The following is a 26,905-nucleotide window of genomic DNA, read 5'->3' as shown; positions in this document are numbered from 1 at the left end:
TCATGGGTTCTGGATTCAAGCGCTTGTACAGTGTATACAAGAAAAATCTTTAACCCTAAAGGTTCCTAAATAAATGTTTAAAAACAGTAATATCATGCAGGTACAAAAATATTACCTTTGTATTACGACGATCAGAAAAAAAGCGAACCATTTTTTTGTGAAGTTTGCTCAATGAATTACGTTTAATGTTTGGACTCCGAGAAAAGCACAAAACAAATTAACTCAAGATTTAACAAGAGATCCGTTTATTGATATGAAAATAGAGCAGGTGATTTGATTGTTTCTTTTCTTATCCTTATTTATAATGGAATCGAATAATGAAACATTTCGTGGGAAATGTAAAATCTTTTACATATTTCCTTTTGTTATTTCTGGGTTTGAGCGCCGTTCACTGTTTTTTTTTTCCGAAAAGGAAAGGTATTAATTTTGTGTATTTACCAGTTCTTAAAAAGAATTTGTACTTGATGCATCTATTTTTGTAAAATTGTTGTTATCTGACATCTCATTTAGAAGGTGAATAGAAACAATTAATATTTTATTTACTTTCTGTTTATAGTTTCCGTAGTCGGCAAGGAACTATGCGGAAAGTTGTGTATATAGTATATTTGTCTGTCCGTGGTGTAAAGCTTCGTTCAATGAGCCTTGTAAGCCAATATTTGTAAAACTTGACCATTTTAAAGTGCTTATTGCTAGGCCTATTTGAATAAAGAATATTTTGATTATATATATTTAATAAATACTATAGATAATCATGCTATCTAATTAATAAATACTTACCTACAATAAATAAGAGATTCTAAAGTATCTATATCATAAACACTTTTATTAGATTTCTTATCTTATATCGAGAGAAAAAAGTATAGCAACTATATACTTAAACGCAATTTTTAACCGCGTATTTACGAACGAAACATTTATTTTTTATCCGTCTGTGACGTCACTTGCTTTTTATCAATGGCCGTTTTTATTTGCGGTGCACGCGCCACTTTTAATCTAAAATTTGGAGTTTCCGGAGCACAATAGATAGCATTATTAGAATCATTTTAATGTCATAATAAGTAAAATCTATTGACATCTTCAAAAAGAAATCATGCATGTAGCTCTGTCAGTTAGTATGTATGTACTTACGATGCCAGTATCAGGATACCAGGAAAATGTGCCTAAAATATTTTTAATAAGAATAAAAGGCCTATTTATAACGTGAGCTCACTCTCTGAAATCATTTGTGGACGAAACAAAGGACAGGCAATATTTTTCGTGCGAACTCTGTGTTAAGGAGGAAATGTTTTGTTCCAATGAATCAAGCCTGGTGGAAATGGAGAGGGCCTGTTCAAACATTGTTTATATAAAGTTTGTTGTAGGTACAGTGAAATAAAGTTGCAATAGGCGGCGTATTAAATAAGTCTTTTATGATTACTGTACTAGTAAACTTTCTACAAATAAAATTGAATGCTCAGCACAGTACCCTTAGCCAGTACCTTTTTCCATTGCTGTTTTTAGGGTTCCGTACCCAAAGGGTAAAAACGGGACCCTATTACTAAGACTCCTCTGTCCGTCTGTCCGTCTGTCTATCTGTCACCAGGCTGTATCTCATGAACCGTGATAACTAGACAGTTGAAATTTTCACAGATGATGTATTTCTGTTGCCGCTATAACAACAAATACTAAAAAGTACGGAACCCTCGGTGCGCTAGTCCGACTCGCACTTGGCCGGTTTTTTAGTCTACAAATGAGAAAATAAGTTATTTTATAAGATTCTCAAAGCAAGGCTTTATCAAGCTATTTACATTGCTTCCTTGAGCTTGATACGACCTTGAAGACCGCTCACGCTGATTGGAGCATGCGAAATTAAGTGAAATTCATGCGTGAGATGTGCGCCAAGACGATCGTCAAGGTCGTATCAAAACCATAACAAATTGTTGGAGAATCGACCTCCTTATTCTCTTTAAATATTTATTTTCATTGTAAGTTTTTCTTTCTCTTCCAGGTAAATGTCCTAGAAGCCTTTTAGCGTGAGAGCTCATACGGCTGTCATACGGTAAGGCAGATCATGTTTACGTAACAGGTATTATCAACTAAGAAAATAAACAAGAAATCCATTAGGAGAGTACCAATCTAGTTCCAAGGGAAAGGCGTTGGTAGATAACTGTACACTGAGATTTTCTCCAATAGGTTCCGCATTGTAAATATACTGTTCGCGCGCCAATTCCGTGCATTCGGAGGTCGAGGAAGTGGGAGGGTGTGCGCCGCGCCCGTACGTACAAAATGACACTACTCTGTCATGACGCCCAACATTCCTAACATTCCTCAGCCGTGCACGGAATTCGCGCGCGGACAGTAGTCTTGAAATTTGGAGAGACGTGAATCAAATTTTTTAACGCACAAGCACCCGGGTAAAAACGGATTTTAAAATGATTAAAACGATGCTGATAGGTGTAGTTTGCGACACCAGCGCTCTGACTTCCCACAATCGTCACCGGGCATGACATTGGACTTACCGATTGGACGATTTTGATAGCACACACAGTGCAAGTGTTATTTTAAACGTCAAATTTCTATGAAATTATGATGTATAAATAACACTTGCACTGCACTACCAAAATCGTTGCAGATTTATCTTGGTCTAACTCTTGTCATTTGCGCAAGTGCCGCAATCTTATGAACGCTGCCTAATCCTGCCTGCCTAATCGCTTCTGAACAGAATACGTGACAGCCCAAACAGCCTCCTGAAGACAATAGCTGTAAGGAATGAGTGCTCAATAATGCAACACTTATTAAAAAATACGTTGTCATTAGTGAGGTACGAATACTAACATAGTTTTTAGGTTTAGTTTGTAGAGTACTAACAAAAATGGATCTTGTTATCTAAATAAATAAACGTTTTATTTATATATTTATTATTAATCCATCATATTTATTATTGATCTAGGTCAGAAACTTATTTCGTTGTTTGTAATTGTCACTTCAGTTTGACATGTTAAGGATAAGGATACAGCTAGCACAAATAGTCAAAAATACTTGTAAATCATCTAGTGTGTAAATAATCTGCGCTGTAATCTAACAGCAGAGTTGGCAGTCTGCCCATATGTTTCTCAACGATCTTGCGAATTCTTGCAGCAACCATTGACGTTCCCAACAAACTTTGTAATAAACGTTAGATACTATGTCGGTAATGTACAGAGGACACAGATAAGTTATCAAGTCTAACGAAATAGGTATAGTATGTCGTTATTTCGAATGTCTATAGCCAGAAGCCTTTTCAATTCTTTAGTAAGTCTTTTTAAAATGGACGACCGGCCTGGCCTAGTGGGTAGTGACCCTGCCTGTGAAGCTGATGGTCCTGGGTTCGAATCCCGGTAAGGGCATTTATTTGTGTGATGAGCACAGATATTTGTGCCTGAGTCATGGGTGTTTTCTATGTATTTAAGTATTTATATATTATGTATATCGTTGTCTGAGTACCCATAACACAAGCCTCCTTGGGCTTACCGTGGGACTTAGTCAATCTGTGTAAGAATGTCCTATAATATTTATTTATTTATTTATTTATTTATTATAGAATAGTCTTGAAGTAAATACCTACGTAACATTTAGCAATGAATTAAGCATCGGCCTTATCGGCACAGCAGCAACTGCCTGATTTATTAACAAAACAACACTGAGCAAAATCAAAATGGATGGTGGATGGATGGATGAATGGATGGAAATGGATCTCACAAAGTGGAGAAAGGCTAGTAGGAAAGCGGACCCTGGCAAAGGCCGGGATAACGCTAGGTAGAAGAAGAAGAAGACTGAGAATCATCTTTTAAATCAATATTTGCTGAAAGTCGAATGAGGAAAAAGCGAAGCAATCTTACTAACAAATAAAGCAAAAACGCTACGCAGTGTGACTGTGGGTGGACTTACAATACGAAATCAAGATCTTACACCGCGAAATCAGATCAACCAATAACATCCGTTGTAATCTATATATCTTACAACATAGTTTAACAAGATGGACCTGCGATTAGGTAAAAGAGGCTTATACTCGTATCCAGCTGGCTATATGAATGGCTGATATTTATAGTTAAATTTTAGGTGAGTTGTGAATTACAGAAAAGGCATATGTATTTAAAACCCCGTTAATTTATTAAATTAATGATTAATTTAGGCGTTTGCTTGTATCCATGCGGTAAAACGAGATACTCTAGTATTGACCCCAGGATACCGGGGATGCGCGCAGCCCTGGCCCCACGAACATATTCCGACCACCACGTTATTGTGGACCAGAGGGCCTCCGGAGTCGCCCTGGCACTGGTCGCGCCCGCCCACGTCCAGCCAACCAGAACAGAGCATGTTGTCGGTGACGGTACCGCCCACCTGGAAATGTAATATTTAAACATTGGATCTGCAAGTTATATACAAAGGTTTTTTCCCAAATTCTTCTTCCTCGTTTCATGACTGAAGGTTGCAATGTCATTGTTTTGTGCGCCAAAGTTCTTCATTCTGGGCTATTTTCCGCCGCCCTACCTAATAATAAAAGCCGCCTGTGTACTTGTGTAGATTCCTGGCAGGCTTTCTTTGCAATATCTACCCAGTGGATTGGTAGATGTTAAATTGTCCACTACCCCAACTTAAGTATTTCCCTAGTTAAGTTTGAGAAAAGTGAAGCGTTTTAAAAACTTACATGAAATAATTCACTTAGGCTAAATAACAGTAAGTTTAGGTACATAATAAAGCTACGAGTGCACATTTGTGCACTTTCTTTTCCTTACTCACATCCTAAAAATAGGAGCTTCATTATTCAGTAAAAGTGCTAAAATTATGAAAAAATCTAATATCCTCAGAAATTTGAAGGATCTCAAAGCGTCTTAACTAAAATCTACTTCAAGGAGTAGTTTAATGCAAAGCAAATACTCTGTTTGAGGATCTAGATAGCGGATCCTGTACAATTCGACGCCACATCCAATAGACCACAAAACTACCTATTATGACCACGATCCTACACTTACCTCAACGTAGCGGCTCTTGCAAGTCCCCTGATTCACAACCCAGATCTGAACATGTCTCAACTGGTCTGAACCAGAACAGCTGGAACATGTCGTCCCCCATCCGATGGCCCAAACAGCTTGGTTGTCAGCTAAGAAGTAGTTGGCGCCGGCGATGCTGCCAGGGCGAGCCTATGTGGACAAATAAACACGCAATTAATATAGTCACATAAGAACGTTTTACCCTATTCACTTATTGCGCCAAAATATTATTTTTACCGAGCGGAGCGAAGGTCTCCGTTTCAGGTTGAACAAAAATGCTTTCGTACGTCCGGATGTTATTGTTATCCTCTACAGGTCGCATTTCCCAATCGACTCTCTTGAAATTTTGTGAGCAGGTTCGTTTTTTTTGTCGATTCACCAATTAGAAATTTCAAAAAATGGCGCAGGCAATGGGGATTTGCGAGGTCTACATAATAGCTCAAAGAGCCACTAGTTAATATCATTTTGATATTTTTTATAGAACAAGTACAAATGCGCTTCCAGTATCGTAAAAAAACGATTTGAATGACGTCAAATAATATCAAAATGTAACAAAACAAAATGCAGCTTAGTAACCGTTAAAACTGAGTTTAAATGTAGCCTCGAAACCGTGATTAATCGTAGTCGAGGTGATAATTTCTGTACCTGATAACACTGAGAGATAGCAGTCGCGGAGCGCAGCAGAGCGACGTCATTGTCAAGAGTCCTTGTGGCTTGTGGCTTGTGGCTTGTGGCTTGTGGCTTATGGCTGGGGTAGATGAGGATAGATTTGACGTCGTGGACTACGCCACCACTGTTGGCCCAGATGTAACCTACACGGATACGTCATGTAAATGCCAATTGACGTCAACTTACCTGATAGCTCTGTGAGATGGTAGTCGCAGAGCGCAGCAGAGCGACGTCGTTGTCAAGAGTTCTGATGTTATGGCTGGGATGGATGAGGATAGATCTGACGATGTGAACAACGCCTCCGCTGCTGGACCAGGTGGAGCCTACGCGGATACGCCATCTGTTTGCTGCGTCACCCCTAAAACAGAAAAACAAACAAGATATTTTTTAATTGAGATAAATACAATCGATTTTACATTACAGTTTTTTCGTCGTGTCTTTTACTTTTGAGTTACACTTACTTTTACATGAAGAAAAGTATGCTTAAATGCCGATTAGAATTGTTCTTAAATTGTAGGTAAGTAGATGCTTTCGGATGCTATTTAGCTGGTGCTAAAGAGTAAGATAGATTTTAAAATTGTTATCATTGGGTAAGTCAAAACCAATTATGAAGGCTTACCTTATTTTGTAAGAAAAAACTGTCAGTTGTATTGCTGTTACTTACACAAAGCAATGTGCGGCTGACAGAATGGACCTAGTATTGAGAATAGTGCCACTGCAGGACTGAGTGTAGGTGATCAGATTTCACTTACACAAAACAATGTGCGGCCGACAGAATGGACCTAGTATTAAGAATAGTGCCACTGCAGGAATGACTGTAGGTGATCAGGTTCTACTTACACAAAGCAATGTGCGGCCGACAGAATGGACCTACGAGTAGTATTAAGAATAGTGCCACTGCAGGAATGACTGTAGGTGATCAGGTTCTACTTACACAAAGCAATGTGCGGCCGACAGAATGGACCTAGTATTAAGAATAGTGCCACTCTGCAGGAATCACTGTAGGTGATCAGGTTCTACTTACACAAAGCAATGTGCGGCCGACAGAATGGACCTAGTATTAAGAATAGTGCCACTCTGCAGGAATGACTGTAGGTGATCAGGTTCTACTTACACAAAACAATGTGCGGCCGACAGAATGGACCTAGTATTGAGAATAGTGCCACTGCAGGACTGACTGTAGGTGATCAGGTTCCAAGAGTATAGCAATGGAGCTGCAAACGGGTACTGCTCGATGGTGGTCACGGAGCCACCCACGATCCTTTGAGGGTTTCTGGAAACCGCTAGAAACAAACATAATGATTTATAGAAACTTCATCACGAAAAATTAGATTAATTCCAAATTACCCGAGGCATGCATCGTGGCCGCATGTGGGTTTGTTTCGGACGAAGCACTTATTCGTATCATTCAAAACGACCATTCCCAATAAAGTAATATTTTAAAAATGTTTTGTTAAAAATATACTGATTTGAACTAACACGATTTTCACTCATAATTTAAAACTAATACGGGACTTAATCGCGTACAAACTTACGCTTAAATAAACGTAAGTTTGTACGCGATTAAGTCTCGTATTAGTTTAAAATTATTTTGTTAAATTCAATGGCAGACAAAAGTTTTGGAAATTACCCTATTTGACTATTTAATCGTATGGCATACCCTTAAACTGATGTTTTTCTTTTTTGTTTCACTATTTTGGGGAGATTGAGAGTGAGAATCCTCATTTTATTTAAATATGTAATGATGTTTTCTAGAAAAAAATATTTAAAATTTAAGAATGTAATCAAACCTCACGATTTGTTAATTTAATTTGAGATTAAGTTACGTCTGGGATCATTTTGCCTTTACTTGTTTTTTGTTAAATGTAATAAAAACAAAGACAAAAAAATTAAATGCATTAAAGAGTAATTCTAAACACTATTACTTACCCGTGACGGCGAGAAGCCAAACTGCCAGTACAGCCAAAGTAAAACGCATCTTGTCTAAACAGAACGGAGTGTCATCAATCCGAACTATTGTCTTTTATACCTCAGATAAGATAATTGATAAGATAATTAAAATTATAGATATTGACACTACAAATTAATCTCAAAGGAGTTCATGTTCGAATTAGAAGTATTGATAACAAATGAATCAGATGATAACATAGTATTGGATGATTCCACGTGTTAACACACATAAGTGGACCACACGTCACTTATATGAAAAATCTCTCCTGTTATCATTAATTACTGGTTTTACAGTTTATCTCAATTGCCGGGTTTAAATTCATCATCATCATCATGTCAGCCGATAGACGTCCACTGCTGGACATAGGCCTCCCCCAAGGCTCGCCACTCCGACCGATCCTGTGCCGCTCGCAACCACCGAATTCCCGCGACCTTCACCAGGTCGTCGCTCCATCTCGTTGGAGGCCTACCGGCAGTTCGTCTTCCGGTACGCGGACGCCACTCCAGAACCTTCCGGCCCCACCGACCATCAGTTCTGCGAGCAATGTGCCCCGCCCACTGCCACTTAAGGTTTGCAATTCTGCGAGCTATGTCGGTGACCCTAGTTCTACTGCGGATATCATCATTTCTGACTCTAAATTAAATTACTATAAACGAAAAAATTAAATTAAATATTACTATAAAGAACCTTTTCTCTATTCGTGTCTTCAAATAATTCTATCAAAATTCCAAAGCATAACCTCTTTCCAAATATTTCAATTTGGCTAAAAGTTTGATAAATTGTTCCGTATGAAATAACAATTCATATTCACTAGCACACATGAGCGCCACATATTTACAGAACAATAAACTTGAAACAGTTGAAACATGGAATGATCGTTTTCATTTTCATGATATTTCATTTCGTTGCATTGTTCCAAAACTGTTGTGTATGGTTTTCGGAAAAATGGAATAGAATGACCTAACAAATTTGTTTAGTTATTTATTTTTGACATTTTTATTATATTTCAGCTTATGCTATGAATTATCTTGCCTATTCCATTGAATCTATCATCTTACCAATCGTCTTCTTTTTTTGTTTTGCTAATTGGGCATTTCTATTTAGTTGTATTTTTTAATTTTGGAATTTATACTTTCCAGAATCACGCTAGGCCTCGTGATTCTAGAAAATATAAAAATTCCAAAATTAAAAATATCTTATACAAGAAAATATCCCCAATATTACGTTCAATTTTATTTGTCCATTTTGTTACGGTCATATAAGGTTGTATTGAAAACCGTAACCAAACCACCAAAAATTTTGGGGACACTCTTTTCTTAGTGAAAATGGAAAAGCTCGTGATACTGAGTAAAAATAATATAAAAATTCCCATTTCTAACATTCAATTCATGTTTTTGCACCGCCTACAACTTATCTGCTTTGCCTAAAAGTTGACTGGTACAGAATGCCTTGTGGCATTAAGTTCTCCTTTTGTACAATGTGTTTTCTTATGTGCAATAAAGATTAAATAAATAAAAGAAATTTTTTTTCTTGAGCTTCTTCAGAAAATTTATGCTTCGATATCAACTCTCTTTTTAGGTTTTTCGGGTAGGCTTTTTAAGTGGTACTACATTCTGAATAGTAAGTGACTTGTAAATAAGTTCCTTATAAAATGAAAGTACCTACGCACAAACTTGCCAGCTTGAAGCGCTCGAGTCAGTTGGCCCTCCCAAGAGAATCATAAATGACAGCAATCTGACGAATGCTCGACTCCAAAGTCTGGAGCATCGTCGCAAGGTTGCCAGCCTGTCGATCTTTTATAGGATACATTTCGGAGAGTGTGCCGAGGAACTGCACAACCTTATTCCTCCGTCCCATTTTTACCATCGGACCACACGACAAACGGCACTCCGGCATCGCTTCATGGTAGGAATTCCAAAAATACGCACGAAGCGTTTTGCTTCCACATTTCTTATGCGAACTGCCAAGGAGTGGAACGCCCTGCCCGAGTCTGTGTTTCCGCATGAGTACAATTTGGAGCTCTTCAAGGCAAGAGTTAATAGGTATCTCATAGGTAAGCGTGCTCCACCGTAGACCACATCATAACTTACCATCAGGTGGAATCGTGGTCAAACGCCTGCCTATTAATCATTAAAAAAAAAAAAAACTATTTATTATTGAATGTTATGTATGTAACAAGGTGTCTTTTTTTTGTTGTTTATTAGAACACAAACAGTCACATATACACAAATGGATTTGAAATACAAATGTACTTAACATACTTAAGAAACAGACCTGGAGGTTCATTATTAAGTACATAATGTTAACATACACACTAAAGCAACAGAGATAAAAAGAAGATCAAAGAAAAATAAAGAAAAACATGAGCCATACCTACCTAGGTAGGTAGGACAACCGGAAAGTTACATTTATACATTTACTTATTTAAATTCAATACTTGAAATATTAAAACAATTTAGGTCTAAGTTTCATTTAACACTAGACAGATTTTACTAAATTTAAAACGAATGTAACGTAACACTGATTTAAACTCACGATGTTTACTCATTATTATTCACAACGACGGAACTTAATCGCGTAAAATAAGTTTTAAATTTACCTTCGACGTTTCGTTTGAGTCTTTTCCGGGACCACGGGGACGACGCCGTCCTCGAAACGTCGGAAGTAAATTTAAAACTTATTTTACGCAATTAAGTCCCGTTGTTGTGAATAATAATGAATAAATAAAATAAAATAAAATAGCCATTTATTTCGACCTCAAATTAAAAAAAAAAAAAATTACATTTTTTGTCAAGTTTTAGGAAAAGAAAAACAAAACATGTCAAATTCTTAATTTAAACATAATAATAATAAAGTTCTTTGTCGTATATGTTATTTGGTATTTTTATTGACATCGGTCGACTTGCCTCCCGGCATAGGCCTCCCCTAAGACCTTCCATTCCTCTCTGTTGCTTGCTCTTCTTGTCCATGTTGGTCCAGCGATAGCTCTTATGTCATCTTCCCATCTGCGGTAAGGCCTGCCTCTTTTCCGTTTCCCATCTTTGGGGTACCAAGTTGTAACAATTTTTGACCATTTCTGTCCTGGTTCTCTCAGCATGTGCCCAGTCCATTTCCATTTAAGGTTACTTGTTACATAGGATACATCCATTAGTTTTGTGTTATTTCTTATGGTGCTTAGTCTTATTTTGTCTTTCTTCTTTATGTTGAGAATACTTCTCTCTATGTTGTGTTGGCACACTTCTAAGGATTTCCTATTCTTTTGCGTTAAGGCCCATGTTTGGCAACCATAGGTCATGCTAAGGAGGATGCAAGAGTTAAACAGTTTACTTGCATTTTAGTGGGATATCTGGATTTTTCATAATCTCTTTCCATGACCAGTATTTTTTCCATGCAATACACACTCTGTTTTCTGTTTCCTTGTCATTCTGGTGTTCTGGGGAAATTATTTTTCCTAGATATGTGTATTCATTTACATATTCTATTGTGTTGTTGTTTATTGATAGCTCAATTTCTTGTCCGTTTGTCATAAGTTTAGTTTTTTCTGTGTTGATTTCTAGTCCCACTTTTCTGCTTTCATAAGAAAGTGAATAATAATAAATACAGCGTACTTATTAAACGAATACTACAGTAAGATTAGCATCGCATTACCCCAATAATGCTACAATTAGCATTGTAGCAATCTGCAAAATAATATAATTGTAATTGATTGCCGTCCAACTCGAACTTTTATTCTGATATCTAAACGATGTCAATTTGTTCTCATTGCATATGCATTTTACTGTACTTACTTGTTCGTACATGCATTAGCATGAGCGAGACGTACGATAACAAAATTATATATTTTAAATGTCTTTTAAACTTGTTACGTTTTTGAACTGTTTTCTATACTTCTTTGACGATCTTCTTGGTTAGGCATATCATATCCATAAAATATCCAGATCAGATTAATAACCCGTTATTACAATCCGGATTCGCCCCACGCTCATGTCAAACGCATCGCTGCAGCCTGCAGGCATATCCAATAACAGTATGGCTACATCTACACCGACGTGTGATGAATTCAATTAGGCAAAGGCATATCTTGAGAAATGGGTGGGGAGAAGCGGGTGGCGTAGATTACCGCACTAGAAGTCGCTTATATATACCTACCACGTACTCGTCCATACAAAAAGAGAAATGTTTTTCCACTTCCTAAATATTTTCCATTCTCCACGATTTTGGTTATTGACACAATGGAAGATTAGGTTTATAGGTTTCGACCGCGTTGTCGCCATTTGTTAGCGCTGCCACCAGTACGAACTGTGTCCCGCCGCAAATCACCGCTTGTTCAAGCCTTGCACCTGATAAACTCGCTCCTCGAATCAGCACCAAACCACAGATTATATAATAGTTCTTACGAACAGATACTTATCTCTCAAAGAAAACGCAAATACCTACCGTTTTGATACCTACACAAAACTACAATGGAGTGACCTCCGACGCGCCGCTCCCCGCACCGCGCGCGCCGATACAACGCTAGGGTTGCCGAAGCTTCTTTCAAATACTTAGGTGTATTAGTCTGTTTAATTAATTAGCTATTTAAGTAGCCGGTGACCGTGCATTGATCCGAATTAAAAAGTTATCGATAGAGATGTAAAGTCAAAAAAATGCGTCTCCGATGTTGTAAGCTAAATACGATGGCGCTGTACTTAAAATACATTTGGTCCTGTACCCGTATCATGAGATTCATGAGTCACTGACAGTGTCAAAAGTCTCAAAACTGACATATAATTAATTTACAACGGAAAGCTCAAGGGTGCTCCTTCAATTAGGAAAGACCCGACTGAGCATGGTAACCAGTGTCATAACAGGTCATGGACTATTTAACAAACATCTTTTTATAACAGGTGTCAAAGACAGTCCCCTATGCAGAGGATGCATGGAGGCGGAAGAAACAGCCTCTCACGTGGTGCTGGAGTGCAGCGGAGTGGCCCCATACAGGGCAAAACATCTCGGATCCCCGAGAGACCTCCCCGAGGTCCTACTCAACATCAAAGGTTTGATAGGTTTCCTCGAGGAGCTGGGCTGGCAGGACTAGCCCAGCCCCATGTCACGCAAAATAGGCGCCAATCGTCGAGTTGCGGAAAATCGCCCGAACTACAATACAATACAATTAATTTACTTTCTATACTATCTCGCTCGCACTAATATACGAGTACGAGCGAGATGCATATCATGCATAGAGAGTTACGTTCTCGATAGTGTTTATGTCAGTGCCAAACTGGTGGTACCCACAGTGGTGAGAGGCGCTGCTCCTAGCGGAAGGTTATCTAGAAGGTGGCGGTGTGGCCGACTTGAATGGACAATATTGCATCCGCTGACATGAACCTAGTGAAAACCGGCTTACGGTGATTAATTCACTTGGCGTGGTCCTGAATAATGTCTATGGAAGCTAATATAGCTTGGCAATTGAATTAAAACGAGGTGTATATTTTTGTATGCCAGCAGGTTAATAGAATATCCAATAACAATAACATTTGTGCTGTTTTTCTAGTGTTTAAAATTCTATATAATATATGAAAGCAATGGAATGTAGTGATTATGGTATTTTTCAAATATGTAGGCTACAGGGACAAATATAATATATATAATGTAATATATATATTTTACAAATGACAAAACAAATCAATGACAAAACCATGACGATCTTAATAGAAATTTTCGAGAATTTACGTGTTAAGTTTGTAAATTGTTGTAGAGTTTAACTCGATCAAAATACAACACAAACCGCATTGCGTTCAGTGGGACTAAATTGATTTGTGTAAGATTGTCCTAAGTTGTGTTTTATTGTACTAAGTACTCAACCACAATACATACGTTTTTTTTAAATGGATATTTACTCGCAATAAGTACGTACCTATTTACATTTGATTGTTGATCAAGACAAAACATACAATATTGTATTTCGTCTTTTTTTTTTATACCACGTCGGTGGCAATCAAGCATACGGCCCGCCTGATGGTAAGCAGTTATCGTAGCCTATGGACGCCTGCAACACCGGAGATATTACACGCGCGTTGCCGACCCTAACACTCCTCTCCCTCGTTGAGCTCTGGCAACCTTACTTACCGGCAGGAACACAACACTATGAGTAGGGTCTAGTGTTATTTAGCTGCGGTTTTCTGTAAGGTGGAGGTACTTCCCCAGTTGGGCTCTGCTCTAGATCTGGAATGACATCCGCTGTCCTGTGCCCTACCACACAAAGCGAGATGTCATTCACAGTGCCCATACCTCTCTTTTGGACGTAGTTTAAGGACATATCCGGGTCCGGACGCAGTTTAAGGACATACCCGGGTCCAAGTCTGGTTTGGCATTACAATTTCTGGCTAATATTTTAAAGACATAATAGAAAAACAAACTAACCAAATATTTGAGCAGATTTCTGAATCTATTCAATAAACTAATAAACCCAAACGTTGAGCCCCGGATACCTTGCTAAAGCACAACTATTTCCTCACGAACACACTCCAACTACAACAATGCCTTCATGGATCATAGGGCGCCAGAATCCACCAGAATCACACTGGCACTGACCTCTACCAACATCTAGCTTAATAGCAAGAAAAGACCAAACATAAAATAATACTATTTATTTTTGACCAACACTTTAAGCGGTCTTCTGAATCCATTCAGTAAACGAAGAAACTCGAGCGTTGACCCCAGGGTAATAAGCTAAAGCACAACTACTTCCCCACGAACACACTCCAATTACCACATTGCCTCCGTGGATCAGAGGGCCTCCAGAATCGCCCTGGCACTGGTCTCTGCCGCCAACGTCGAGCCAGCCAGAGCAGAGCATGTCGTTAGTGACGTATACGCCGATAGTTGCGTACCGGGAGCGACAGATGGCGTTGCTCACGTACCAGACGTCGACTTCGCGGAGCTGTTCTGATTGCACGCCGCCGGGCTAAAAAAATGTTAATCTCATTAGTATTTTTTAAACAGTGTCGAATCATACTTACTGTACAGAGTAAAAGCGCCGAGTCGACAGTCAATTTAATTTAAAAGGCGCCATATTTGTGTCTACTTCCGATTTTGTATTGTTATTGATATCTTTTTCTCCTTCTGTTATGTAATAAAGGACTTTTATTCGATTTTACGGCTCCGAATATTTAAGCTTCGAACGACTTTATACGTTGATGGTTGAGGTGACAGTGTGGAGACCGCTTAAAAATGTCGGGCGGGCTCTGTCCGAATTCTTAGTTTGAGGATGTCGTGCTTAAATATCACCCAAGATTATACACTTATTTACACTTCTTGCTAGTTTTCGAGTACTTTTCTTTTCAAGTACGATTTCAATGTATGATTTCAATTTCTTATTTTTGAGCAACGAAACGAAATAATGTTACATAACTTACAGAAACCGTGCCCCACCCAATAGCGACGACTAGATCATTGTGAGTCAGGTCATAGCCGCGTCCAGGCACAACCATAGGCTGCACCTGATCACTAAACACTATAGTAGTCTCTGTGTGAAGGATAGCTATGTCGGCGCCAGTGGTCGCTCGGATGTAGTCGGGATGGTTGAAGATCTCGCGAAGGTGATGGACTACACCACCGCTGTTGGCCATGGTGGAGCCGACGCGGACGCGCCATCTTGGAGGAGTATCGCCTCTGAAACGTGAGGGGATTTACACGTTTAGACGTTCTATGTAAAATTTACGTTTATTTATTTAATAATAATGTGATATTTGTGGGGAATGATTGACTACAATTTTTTTTGAAGTGCCAGAATTCGATTTTACTTATTTGATTTTAAGTTAAAGCACGGGATAAGTAAAACAATCTTTCTGTCTATTTGCTAATAGTTATAGCATGATAAAAGAGGTAAAGTATTTAAATGGCGTTGCATTGCCACGATTTGTTCTAGTTCAAGCATCAACATATTTGTTCCGTTTTGGCCTTTATCCAAAAAAATATTTTCTTTAACGTTTTCCGAATTCGGATTAACACAACTTATCAGTAATTTTAATGATTATCAACTACCAACATTTAGTATAGTGGCGATAATATGTTTTATCTAACAGTGACAACCTGACAACACAAATTTTAGTGATTCTGTGTATTTATATTTATTTATAATTATCAAAAATACCAAAATATAATACGGTATTTGTTGTAAGAAACTTAGAAGTTAATTTAGAAGTCTGTCACCTCCTCAAGTCCTCAGCTATCTTTAAGGTATTTGTAATACAGGTACTTAAAAAAGCAATGTGCAGTCGACAATGATATCACTGAAACTGAGCACTGCAGAGCCTCTGCGAGACTGGCGGTATGTCAGCAGATTCCAGGAATATATCATGACCGACAAGGGTCACCTTCCCACCCTATCCGTTTATAATTTTGACTATAACTTATATAAAGCAATATGCAGCTGTCAATATATGTAGATCCTCCGCAAAACTGGTGGTACATCAGCAGATTCGAGATCATTTGATATCTATGCTTTTCGGTGAAGGAAAACATCGTGAGGAAACTGGACAAGTTAATCTTAATAATGCCTAGTTTGTGTAGTGGGAAGGTCAGATGACAGTCGCTTTCGTGAAAACTGCCAAGCGGACCCCAGGCACCTATGAGCCGTGACAAAAAGCCGGGGCAACGCGAGGAAGATGATGATAACTTACACAAAGCAATGTGCAGCCGACAATATGGCCCTGGAGTTGAGCACGGAGCCTCCGCAAGACTGGTGATACGTCAACAGGTTCCAGGAATACATCATAGCCGCCATAAAGGGGTACTTTTCGATGCTCGTCACCTGCCCGCCGACGATCCTCTGGATGTTTTGTGGTGCCGCTGAAAACATTTAGAGTAATATAAACATTTAGAGTAGTTTTATGGACATTGTTCTAATACGCTTGTTTTTAAATTGCATTGCCATTGCCATTGGGTGCATTTTTAATATTTTCTTGGGTACTGTTACAAAGCAAACGTAATCATAAAAATTAAAATTAATCCAACTAGGGAACAAATCAAATTATTTTTAAGAAATATTTTGATTTGTGTTTTTTTTAAGTAATCACACTACAATTTTTTTATACCACGACAGTGGCAATCAAGCATACAGCCCGCCTGAAGGTAAGCAGTTACCGTAGCCTATGGACGCCTGCAACACCAGAGATATTACACGCGCGTTGCCGACCCTTTAAAAACCTGTACACTCCTTTTTTGAAGAACCCCATACTGTAGCCCCTCGGGAAAACCGGGAAAATATATAAATTACTTATAAACTGAAATAGAGATCATACACTAAAGAAAAGTGACCAAGTCCACCGGTTGTCGAGGCGGGAATCGAACCCGTGTCTTCAGCTTACGCGGCTAACATCCTGACCACTAGACCACCCGGCCAGCGGGTGGTAGTGTATGATATATATTTCTGTTTAATTAAAATGAATTATAAATTTTCAAGTAAAATAAATCTAGCATATTTTATTGCAGCAAGTAAGAGCGGTTAAGGATTTGTGATTCTAACAGAATCTTGTGTGTTATTACTTCACAATAACGTCAACAATTAAACACACTGATCTATATCCGACCTGCAACCATGGCCAGACCAAAGGCCATCAATACAAGAAAGAAACTCATCATAACCATTTCATTAACAAACACATTAACCGATCAGTGTGGTAACATACTGAACTATATTTTGTCTACACTACCTACATACCTTCATCCACGGCGAAGCCAAAGGCCACCAACACTATTTCATTGACAAATAGTTTAGCCAACCATATAAGTGTTAACTTCACAATTACTTCATACTGAACTACATTTGACCTACATACCTGCAAGCATGGCGAGGCCAAAGGCCACCAAAACAAAAGCGACACGCATCTTGAACAATCTCGTTGTCGAATGACATGGAATGAATACTTGTCTTGTAATTACAGACCGATAAAGGTTTGATAACAATATCATTATCAAAGAGATTGATGTAATTGTGAAGTGAGATGATCATGCGATGTTTGAAAAGCAACTACACGATGGTGACATTCAGTTGTGATCTATTCGTTTTCCAAGATGGACGTCGAAGCGGCTAATCCGCTGCAGCAATTTATCTCCATGATTTATTATTACGTTATTGACACAATGAAAGACTAGGCTTAAAGGTTTTCCTTTTTTTCAAAAGTTAGTAGTTAATCTTATTTAGTGGAAACCGTTTTCTCCCGAAATGGAAATTTTAAAAATCAAAAAAGTACCTAGGATCGCAAATATTCGCAAAGCTATTCTTCCCTCTCAAGAGGAAAGGGGATGACGCAACGTGACCGCTTCTCCATACAAACGTAGTCCCCATTTTCCTCCTCCGCATCAGTTTAATAACCATGTAAGGCCACTACAGACTTATTTTTTATTCAGCTTCACAGAGATTCATCATCATCATATCAGCCTTTTATCGCCCACTGCTGAGCATAGGCCTCTCTTCCAGTACGCCACCTATCCCGGTCCTGAGCCAATCTCATCCAGAAGTGACCCGCAGTCTTCCGAATGTCGTCCACCCAACGAGCCAACGGACGCCAGGCACTCCTTTCGTCTGAAAGCGGCCACCATTCCGTTAACATTTTGGCCCACCTGCCATCACTCTGTCTGGCAACATATGACGTCTTGAACCTTGGTGCGGCGTCGGATCTCGACATTCCTCACTCGGTCTTGAAGTTTGATGCCGAGCATGGCGCGCTCCATGGCTCTCTGTGCCACTCGGATTTTATGCACAGCCTCCTTTAGTGAGCGTCCATGTCTCGGCACCGTAGGTCATAGTGTTAAAGAGGCGAGTTTTCAGGCATTGTGGAATGTTAACGTTTCACAGAGATTATCTGGCTCTTACCTAGATAAAACTGCCTTCATCATCATACAAGTACATTTAGGTTTTGAAATTGATGTTTTGTGAGTTCGAGCTGATAGTCACAGACTTTAATTGTTGAGCCATTTAGGGTTTACTTTACATTGGACATTTCATACCGTTACTATTGACTACCAAATTAGCTTGAACCGCATATAGGGTATACAATTAAAGTCTATGACTGTGCATTGATCAGAATTAAAAAGTCATCGATAGAGATGTAAAGTCAAAAAATGTGCCTCCGATGTTGAAAGCCAAAATACGATGGTGCTGTACTTACTATACATATTGGTCCTGTACCCGTACCATGACTACCATGAGTCACTGACAGTGTCATAACTGACATATACGCTAACATCTACGTAATTTACTTTCTATACATCTCGCTCGCACTAATATGCGAGTACGAGCCAGATGCATAGAAAGTAAGTTACGTTCCCGTTGATCTCAGTACCAAACTGGCGGTAGCCGCACTGGGAAAAATATATCATAGCAAATATGTTACAATTATAAACCATATACGATCTTTTACAATCTTTTGCTTTCATAAGTAATATAAACTATTTTTTTAATGTATTTCAATAAAAAGACCCGTCATAGGTTAGTTAGTCCTGTCTATGGGAGCTAATATAATAAATAAATAAAATTCGTTTATTTTCAGACAACTCATAGGTCCATAGCATTGTTAGTAAGTTCTTAACTAAAAATTTAAACTAAAATTATTAATACTAAATACTAAAAAAAAAACTAAGATACTACAACTAAAATAAGTTAGTATTACTTAATAACATTTTAATTTGGACAATTCTAAAATTCTAACTTAAAATTAGCATTGCAAAATTAGGTACGTCAAACATAGGTAAAAATAAAATCAATTAATAGGATCATGGATTAAAATAATAAAAATAGAAGTAAAAAACGATAATAATAAAACATGTCAATCCCAAATTAAATTTAGTTTACCAATTAAAATTTAAATTTACCAATTAAAATTTACAAACGTCGAGTGAAGTCCGATCCATCGTTTTTGCATGGGTGAATCCCACCTATCGGCAAACACCTTTAGAAGGCTGCTAGGGCTCCCGCGCATCCTTTCTAACAATGAGGCGCAGCGCTTCCTCATGATCGCATGAAAGCCATCAATTCCCGCCTCCGTAAACATGCCCGAAGCACTGCACCTCGGATGCAGCCCCAGCAACGCTCTAAATGCGTATCTAGCATGGCAATTTAATTAAAGCGAGGTGTATATTTTTTTAATGCCAGCAGGTTAATATAACAGAATATGCAATAACATTTGGATTTATTTTTTGTACTACTCAACCACAATACATACTTGTTTTTTTTTTTTTTTTGCCAAAATGGATATTTAATCGCAATATGTACCATTAGCCGTAAACGTGCATTGCGACTTTATCCATCAATTCATTCATAATTTCTCTATGCAATTTCGCAGCTCACTGTTTCTCAATTGAATTGATTGTTGATCAATACAAAACATAAAATATTAAATTTCAAGTCGGGTTATTTAGTCTGGTTATCTGGTTAATATTTTAAAGACATAATAGAAAATCAAACAAACCGAATATTTTAGCGGTTTTCTAAATCCATTTAATAAACTAAGAAACCCGAGCGTTGATCCCGGATACCTTGCTAAAGCACAACTATTTCCTTACGAACACACTCCAACTACAACATTGCCTTCATAAATCAGAGGGCGCCAGAATCACACTAGCACTGACCTCTGCAAACATCTAGCTTAATAGCAAGAAAAGGCCAAACATGAAAAAATATTATTTATTTTTGACAAACACTTTAAGCGGTCTTCTGAATCCATTCAGTAAACGAAGAAACTCGAGCGTTGACCCCAGGGTAATAAGCTAGAGCACAACTATTTCCCCACGAACACACTCCAACTACCACATTGCCTCCGTGGATCAGAGGGCCTCCAGAATCGCCCTGGCACTGGTCTCTGCCGCCAACATCGAGCCAGCCAGAGCAGAGCATGTCGTTGGTGACGTATACGCCGACAGTTGCGTACCGGGAGCGACAGATGGCGTTGCTCACGTGCCAGACGTCGACTTCACGGAGCACTTCTGATTGCAGGCCGCCGGGCTAAAAAAATGTTAATCTCATTAGTATTTTTTAAACAGTGTCGAATCATTTTTACAGAGTAAAAGCGCCGAAGCGACAGTCCATTTAATTTAAAAGGCGCCAAATTTGTGTCTACGTCCGATTTTGTATTGTTGTTGATATCTTTTTCTCCTTCTGTTATGTAATAAAGGACTTTTATTCGATTTTACGGCTTGAGGGCCTATCCGTAATATTTAGGCTTCGAACGACTTTATACGTTGAGGGTTAAGGTGACACTGTGGAGACCGCTTAAGAATGTCGGGCGGGCTCTGTCCGAATTCTTAGTTTGAGGATGTCGTGCTTAAATATCACCCAAGATTATACCGTATTTACACTTCTTGCTAGTTTTCGAGTTCTTTTCTTTTTAAGTACGGAGATGTATGATTTCAATTTCTTATTTTTAAGCAACGAAACGAAATAATGTTACATAACTTACAGAAACCGTGCCCCACCCAATGGCGACGACTAGATCATTATGAGGAAGGTCATAGCCGCGTCCAGGCACAACCATAGGCTGCACCTGATCATTAAACACTATAAAAGTTTCTGTGTGAAGGATAGATATGTCGGCGCCAGCGGTCGCTGTGATGTAGTCAGGATGGTTGAAGATCTCGCGAAGGTGGTGGACTACACCACCGCTGTTGGCCATGGTGGAGCCGACGCGGACGCGCCATCTTACAGCAGAGTCGCCTCTGAAACGTGAAAGGATTTACATAAACAGACGTTCTATGTAAATAGTATGTGATATTTGAGGGTAATGATTGACTATTTATTTTTTTGAAGTGCCAGAATTCTATGATACTCGCAAATTGCGGGGATCTTTCTCTTTTACTACAATGAAGGCATAATTATAGTAACAGAGAAAAATTCTCGCAATTTGCGAACTTCGATTTTCGCGGTAGCCCCTCTGATTTTAAGATAAAGCACGGGATAAGTAAAATAATCGTCCTGCTATTTGCTAATAGTTATAGCATGATAAAGGAGGTGAAGTATTTAAATAGCGTTGCTTTGCCACAGTGCGTTCTAGTTCAAGCTTCAACATGTATTATTTGCTCCGTTTTGGCCTTTATCCAAATATTTATTATCTTAACCTTAACATTTTTACGTATTCGGATTAACACAACTTATCAGTAATTTCAATGATTATCAACTGCCAACATTTAGTATACTGGCGATAATATGTTTTATCTAACACTCACAAATTTTAGTGATTCTGTATATTTAATATATTTATATTTATTTATAAGTATCAAAAATACTGAAATATAACATGGTATTTGTTAAAGAAGCTTAGAAGTAAATTTTGAACACTGTCACCTCTTCAGCTATCTTTAAGATATTTGAAACACAGGTACTCGTACTTAAACAAAGCAATGTGCACTGTGTAGTCGACAATTATACCACTGGTATTGAGCACTGAGCCACTGCGAGGTTGGTGGTATGTCAGCAGATTCCAGGAATTCATCTTGGCCGCATGGCATCTTTACTTAACGTAACGGCCGACATAAAAATAATCACTTTCCCAATTCCCGTCCTATAATCAGTTGGATAATTTTAACTACATATCACATACACACAAAGCAATGTAAATACTAATAACTTTTTGGGACCTTATTTACGATATATTTGCTTTTTGGTGATGGAAAACATCGTGAGGAAACTGGACAAGTCAATCTTAATAACGCCTAGTTTCACCTCTGGGTAAGACGGTCATATGGCAGTTGCTTTCGTTAAAAACTGCCAAGCGGACACCAGGCACCTATGAGCTGTGACAAAAAGCCGGGACAACGCGCAAGATGATGATAACTTACACAAAGCAATGTGCAGCCGACAATATGGCCCTGGAGTTGAGCACGGAGCCTCCGCAAGCCTGCTGATACGTCTCCAGGTTCCAGGAATACAACATAGCGGCCATAAAAGGGTACTTTTCGATGCTCGTTTCCTCTCCGCCGACGATCCTCTGGATGTTCTTTGGTGCCGCTGAAAACATAGAGTAGTTTTATGGACATGTTTCCAGTTTCTAATACTACGCTTGTTTTGAAATTGCATTGCCATCGGGTGCATTTTTAATGTTTTCTTAAGAGTACTGTTAAAGCAAAAGTAATCATAAAAAATAAAATGAATAAATTTTCAAGTAAAAGAAATCTAGCATAATTTTTTGCAGCAGGAAGAGCGATTAAGGGTTTGTGCTTCTACCAGAATTATGTGTGTTATTACTTCACAATACGTTAATAATTTAACACACTGAACTATATCCGACCTGCAACCATGGCCAGGCCAAAGGCCATCATTGCAAGAAGGACACTCATCTTCACCATTTCTTTAATAAACAGTGTTGTGACTTCACAATTACTTCATACGGAAATATATTTTGTCTACACTACCTACATACCTTCAATCACGGCGAGGCCAAAGGCCACCAATGGAAGTATCGACACTCATTTTCACTATTTCATTGATAAATAGTTTAGCCAACCATATAAGTATTAACTTCACAATGACTTCATACTGAACTACATTTGACCTACATACCTGCAACCATGGCGAGGCCAAAGGCCACCAAAACAAAAGCGACACGCATCTTGAAGAATCTCATTGTCGAATGACTGAGCCCTTGGTATAAATACTTGCCTTCTAATTACAGACCGATAAAGGTTTGATAACATTATCATTATCAAAGAGATTGATGTAATTGAAATTTAATCTTTAAATCGTAACTACGTTTAAAACCGTCAGCGCCATGGTACTTATCGACATTGTCACAAAAAAAGAAAACTCATCAAGGAAACCGGTTTGATTTCGTACAGCTCTGCTATCAAAATTTGTATGTATGTTACACAATGACATAAAATTCTGTAAACAAATTTGAATGATATTAATGGAAAAATGGAAAATTCATCACCTCCGGCAAGACTCGAACTTGCGACCATTGGAAATACAGACATTTCTAACAAAACAAACATCCCAGACCTAGTACTTTTAATAAATCCCTCACTCGTATATATTGCATTTAAAGATGGCGCAATTATTTAATGGCTACCTACCTGATGAATTTATGACGTGTGATTCCCATTGTTAAAAACAGGACTGGCGATAGTGACCCGTCCAACTATAGACCTATCTAGTTAGCTACCGTGTTCTTAAAAGTTCTTGAAAGATTAATTAACCCGATACTTACCAAACACATACGTTTAAACGATGCACAGTGTGGGTTCCGTCCGTTTCTCTCAACAGATATGGCTATATTCTGTCGTGGCGGTGTAGTGCGTCTGATATGTTCCCCGAGAACAGCGTAGACGCCTTTTACGCTATAATGCGTATTGGCTCTAGTCACACCTGATGGAAAGTGAAGACAGGGCCTAAGATGGAACTCACCGGTTCAGTAATAGCCCATTCACTCTTGCTTTAAGAAGACCGAGGTCATATTGATCAGGGAAAACAGATGGCGGGAGCGCATTCCATTTTGTCGGGAGAGTGAGCGAATCGACGAACAGCATTGTTAACGTAGTATACGCAACCTGCTACTGTATGAGCAAAGTTTCCGCTGCAACTGCAACTATTTAATTAGTATTTTTTTTATATCTTTAATTATAGTTTAATTTAGAGTATTTATATAAATAACATTTTTATTGTTATTATAAATATGTTAATGTTGTTCGATTAGAAGAGTAAATTATGAAGCTGCCACGGCTAGTCTAGAATTTTCTAAATTGCTTATCAAATTCTATCGCCAACATATTGAATTTGTTATATTAAGTTCTTGAAACTGAAATTTCCATAATCGATATAGGAACTGGCGACGTCATGACAGGAAAATCGGTTGCATGACTTGGAAAATATCGCAACGGAAATTAAGTTCCTGAAAGCCTTTATACGCGTAAGCATTGTGGCGCGGGATAGGGAAAGCTGGAAGATACTCCACCGACAAGAGAATAACTCTTAAGTTAATGATGATGATGATGATTGTGACAAACGTTGTGTTAATTAAGGAGGCTCCTGAGAGAGTATAATCTGTACTTCATTATGTAACGTTCTCTAAGAATTAATCGTAAATCTAAGATTGCGAGTCCCTTTGACATATTATTGAAAGTCATAATGTAATGATTGTCATATTATCATCAGTCATAATTCCGAAACCGTTAACTTTTCAGGATTTTCCTCGGGTTATCATATAGATAGGTTAGGTTAGGTTAGGTTTGTTTTATGGCAATCCTGAAAAGTTACGCGTTTTTGAGAAAAACCATATTATGACTAATGATAATATGACAATCATTACATTTTTTTTTATTAGCCTACTTTGGTGTCCCACTGCTGGGCAAAGGCCTCCCCTCGTTTCTTCCATTCGACCCTGTCATCGGCATTTTCCCACCATTTGGGGTAGAATGCGTCCAAGTCCTCCCGCCATCTCCTTTTTGGTCTGCCTGAACCCCGGCCTGCACCGCCTATGGTGCTCCGTGGGTCCCAATCAGTAACCATTTTTCCGGGTGCATGACATTATGACTTTTAATAATTATGTCAAACAATAGAGAGCCTGCGAGTCACTTTAGGATGGCATTAGCTGAGGACGGACAAGTGGCGTATGCTCGAAGACCGGGAAGCCAATACAAACTCTCATTTTCATATATAAATTATGTAATTTTGCTTTCATTCATTCATTCATTGCGTTTAGCTCCTACTTATTCGTGCATCATCAGCAGATACAGTATATATATGGTCCTCCTCATCGATTTCGATGACGGCGACCTCAGCAATTATGGATTACGCCTATTATGGGCTCGAATGTGACTGGCCAGGCCGAACTTGGTCTTAAAGACTATTGTAGGTGCTACAATAGAGTTGGCCAGACGCGTTATACGTATACGCGTACGAGGGCTTCGGTCTCTTTACGTTGTTGGCGTTTGACATCTAAGGTATTGAGGCGGTTTTCCTCAAATAATACACACTGTAGGCCGACCACATGATTGGCGCGACAGTATCTCGCCGCGAGATAGACTACCCGTCTTTTACTAACTGTATGAATTAAAGGGGGACGGGTAGTTTATGTCGCGGCGAGATACTCTCGCGCCAATCATGTGCTAGCCCGGCAGATACAGTAATTTAGACTAACAATCATGTTTAAATATGTTTATATTTTTGTACTAATACTGAAGAATCCGCTACCTATATTATTATCGTTATCTATTGTTGTTTTTTATCATTACAGATAAATCTGGAGTTCTTGAACTCATTACTCAATATATCCGAGATATCTTGTGCTTGGTTAAGGAATCTCCCACGCATTTCAGATCTGGAATTTTCTGTTGTATTTACACTTAAAAAGCGGTGGTGGACGAGTGGATCTGACGTTCGACTTTCAATTTCAATCCCTATTGTCACGATGACCTAGGATTGAAAGATGATCACGTTCTAAAAATAAATTGATGATCACGTTCCAAATGTTCAAATCCTGGCTCGTAACAATGATTTTTTTTAAACCTATGTACGGAATATCATTTGATATTTACTATTCGTTTTTTGGCGAAGGAAAACGTCGTAAGAAAACCTGCATAAATCTGCGAAAAACTTTAAGAATATACTAAATTGTTTATATTAAAGTTAGAAGTAAGTAGCTTAGAGGAACTGAAATAGGTACTTTTCATTTCTCACGCTCTGGAAGTGGGTCGTTGTTGTTCTAAGAAGTGTGCAGAAAACGCGTGTGCACTAGAGCATTTTACTTTCAAATTACCGACGTTTTTTCTTATTTTTTTACGATAAGCAATTAAAATTTGATGTTTAATGGATTTGTTGTACAATTTCCAATCTGATAATTAATATTAAATCATTTTACGGTTTACACTCACTTGTTTTAGTCACTCGCGCGACATGTTTCGGAGAGCCTAGGTCTCCTTTCTCAAGCACTAATAGTGCGAGCAGCGTTCACGGCGACCGTGTATTGCGTACTGCCGCTGCCGCGCGCCGCGTCGCTCGCTGCGCGCGCGCTGAGAAAGACGGTTGGGGGAGGTCTTGCGCTATCGTTGTAGGCGGGCACAGTAGTGTGTTTGGGTTTGGGTCACCCAACACTTGTAGCGCCACACAGCACGAACTCCTCTCTGATAATTAATTCCCAATTTCGTAAATAACATTACATTTGTCATTATTGTTGAAAGTACCCTCAAGTAATACTATTGAAGTTTATACTTGATCGTGTTTAAATGCACATGTAACGTACTTTCTTCGTATTCGAAATGAAAAGAAGTGTTTATCTCAGGTAAAAGGCACCATTTCAGTCTCGGA

At 38.6% G+C, this 26,905-nt stretch overlaps 3 protein-coding genes and 1 long non-coding RNA gene across 8 annotated transcripts in view; 1 reads left to right on the top strand and 3 right to left on the bottom strand.

Moving 5' to 3' along the window:
* The window catches only part of LOC134755637 (solute carrier family 12 member 4), a 566,314-nt gene that overhangs the window by 336,495 nt on the left and 202,914 nt on the right, over positions 1-26,905 (top strand). The window lies entirely within an intron of this gene.
* Positions 1-26,905, bottom strand: part of LOC134755708 (uncharacterized) — a 40,470-nt gene that overhangs the window by 11,300 nt on the left and 2,265 nt on the right. The gene's annotated exons all lie outside the window — the stretch shown is intronic.
* LOC134755679 (trypsin CFT-1-like) lies at positions 14,244-17,521 on the bottom strand. Of its 2 annotated transcripts, none has more exons than XM_063692222.1 (4): positions 17,451-17,521; positions 16,293-16,461; positions 15,027-15,282; positions 14,244-14,575 (listed from the first exon to the last, which is right to left on the bottom strand). In XM_063692222.1, exons 1-4 carry the CDS (start codon positions 17,497-17,499, stop codon positions 14,276-14,278), a joined length of 774 nt encoding a protein of 257 aa, XP_063548292.1. In that variant the 5' UTR covers positions 17,500-17,521; the 3' UTR covers positions 14,244-14,275. The 2 variants fall into 2 exon arrangements, with proteins under 2 accessions (XP_063548292.1, XP_063548293.1); XM_063692223.1 differs by lacking the exon at positions 17,451-17,521 and adding an exon at positions 17,202-17,250.
* On the bottom strand, positions 20,285-23,286 carry LOC134756251 (trypsin CFT-1-like). Its single transcript, XM_063693078.1, has 4 exons — positions 23,165-23,286; positions 22,444-22,612; positions 21,069-21,324; positions 20,285-20,614 (listed from the first exon to the last, which is right to left on the bottom strand). Exons 1-4 carry the CDS (start codon positions 23,226-23,228, stop codon positions 20,315-20,317), a joined length of 789 nt encoding a protein of 262 aa, XP_063549148.1. The 5' UTR covers positions 23,229-23,286; the 3' UTR covers positions 20,285-20,314.

Source organism: Cydia strobilella, chromosome 3 (assembly GCF_947568885.1).
Source record: "Cydia strobilella chromosome 3, ilCydStro3.1, whole genome shotgun sequence".
In the NCBI taxonomy this organism is placed as follows: domain Eukaryota; kingdom Metazoa; phylum Arthropoda; class Insecta; order Lepidoptera; family Tortricidae; genus Cydia; species Cydia strobilella.
This window is presented reverse-complemented; position numbering and strand designations above follow the sequence as displayed.

What these genes read in the sequence shown, in the direction of transcription:
- LOC134756251 (XM_063693078.1), bottom strand. Translation starts at nt 23,228, where the DNA reads ATGAGATTCTTCAAGATGCGTGTCGCTTTTGTTTTGGTGGCCTTTGGC. An exon ending in TCGGCTGCACATTGCTTTGT is followed by an intron (nt 21,325 to 22,443) that starts GTAAGTTATCAT and finishes TTCACGTTTCAG; the next exon opens with AGGCGACTCTGCTGTAAGAT. An exon ending in TTGGGTGGGGCACGGTTTCT is followed by an intron (nt 20,615 to 21,068) that starts GTAAGTTATGTA and finishes ACATTTTTTTAG; the next exon opens with CCCGGCGGCCTGCAATCAGA.
- LOC134755679 (XM_063692222.1), bottom strand. Translation starts at nt 17,499, where the DNA reads ATGCGTGTCGCTTTTGTTTTGGTGGCCTTTGGCCTCGCCATGCTTGCA. An exon ending in TGGCCTCGCCATGCTTGCAG is followed by an intron (nt 16,462 to 17,450) that starts GTATGTAGGTCA and finishes AAATGTTTTCAG; the next exon opens with CGGCACCACAAAACATCCAG. An exon ending in TTGGGTGGGGCACGGTTTCT is followed by an intron (nt 14,576 to 15,026) that starts GTAAGTTATGTA and finishes ACATTTTTTTAG; the next exon opens with CCCGGCGGCGTGCAATCAGA.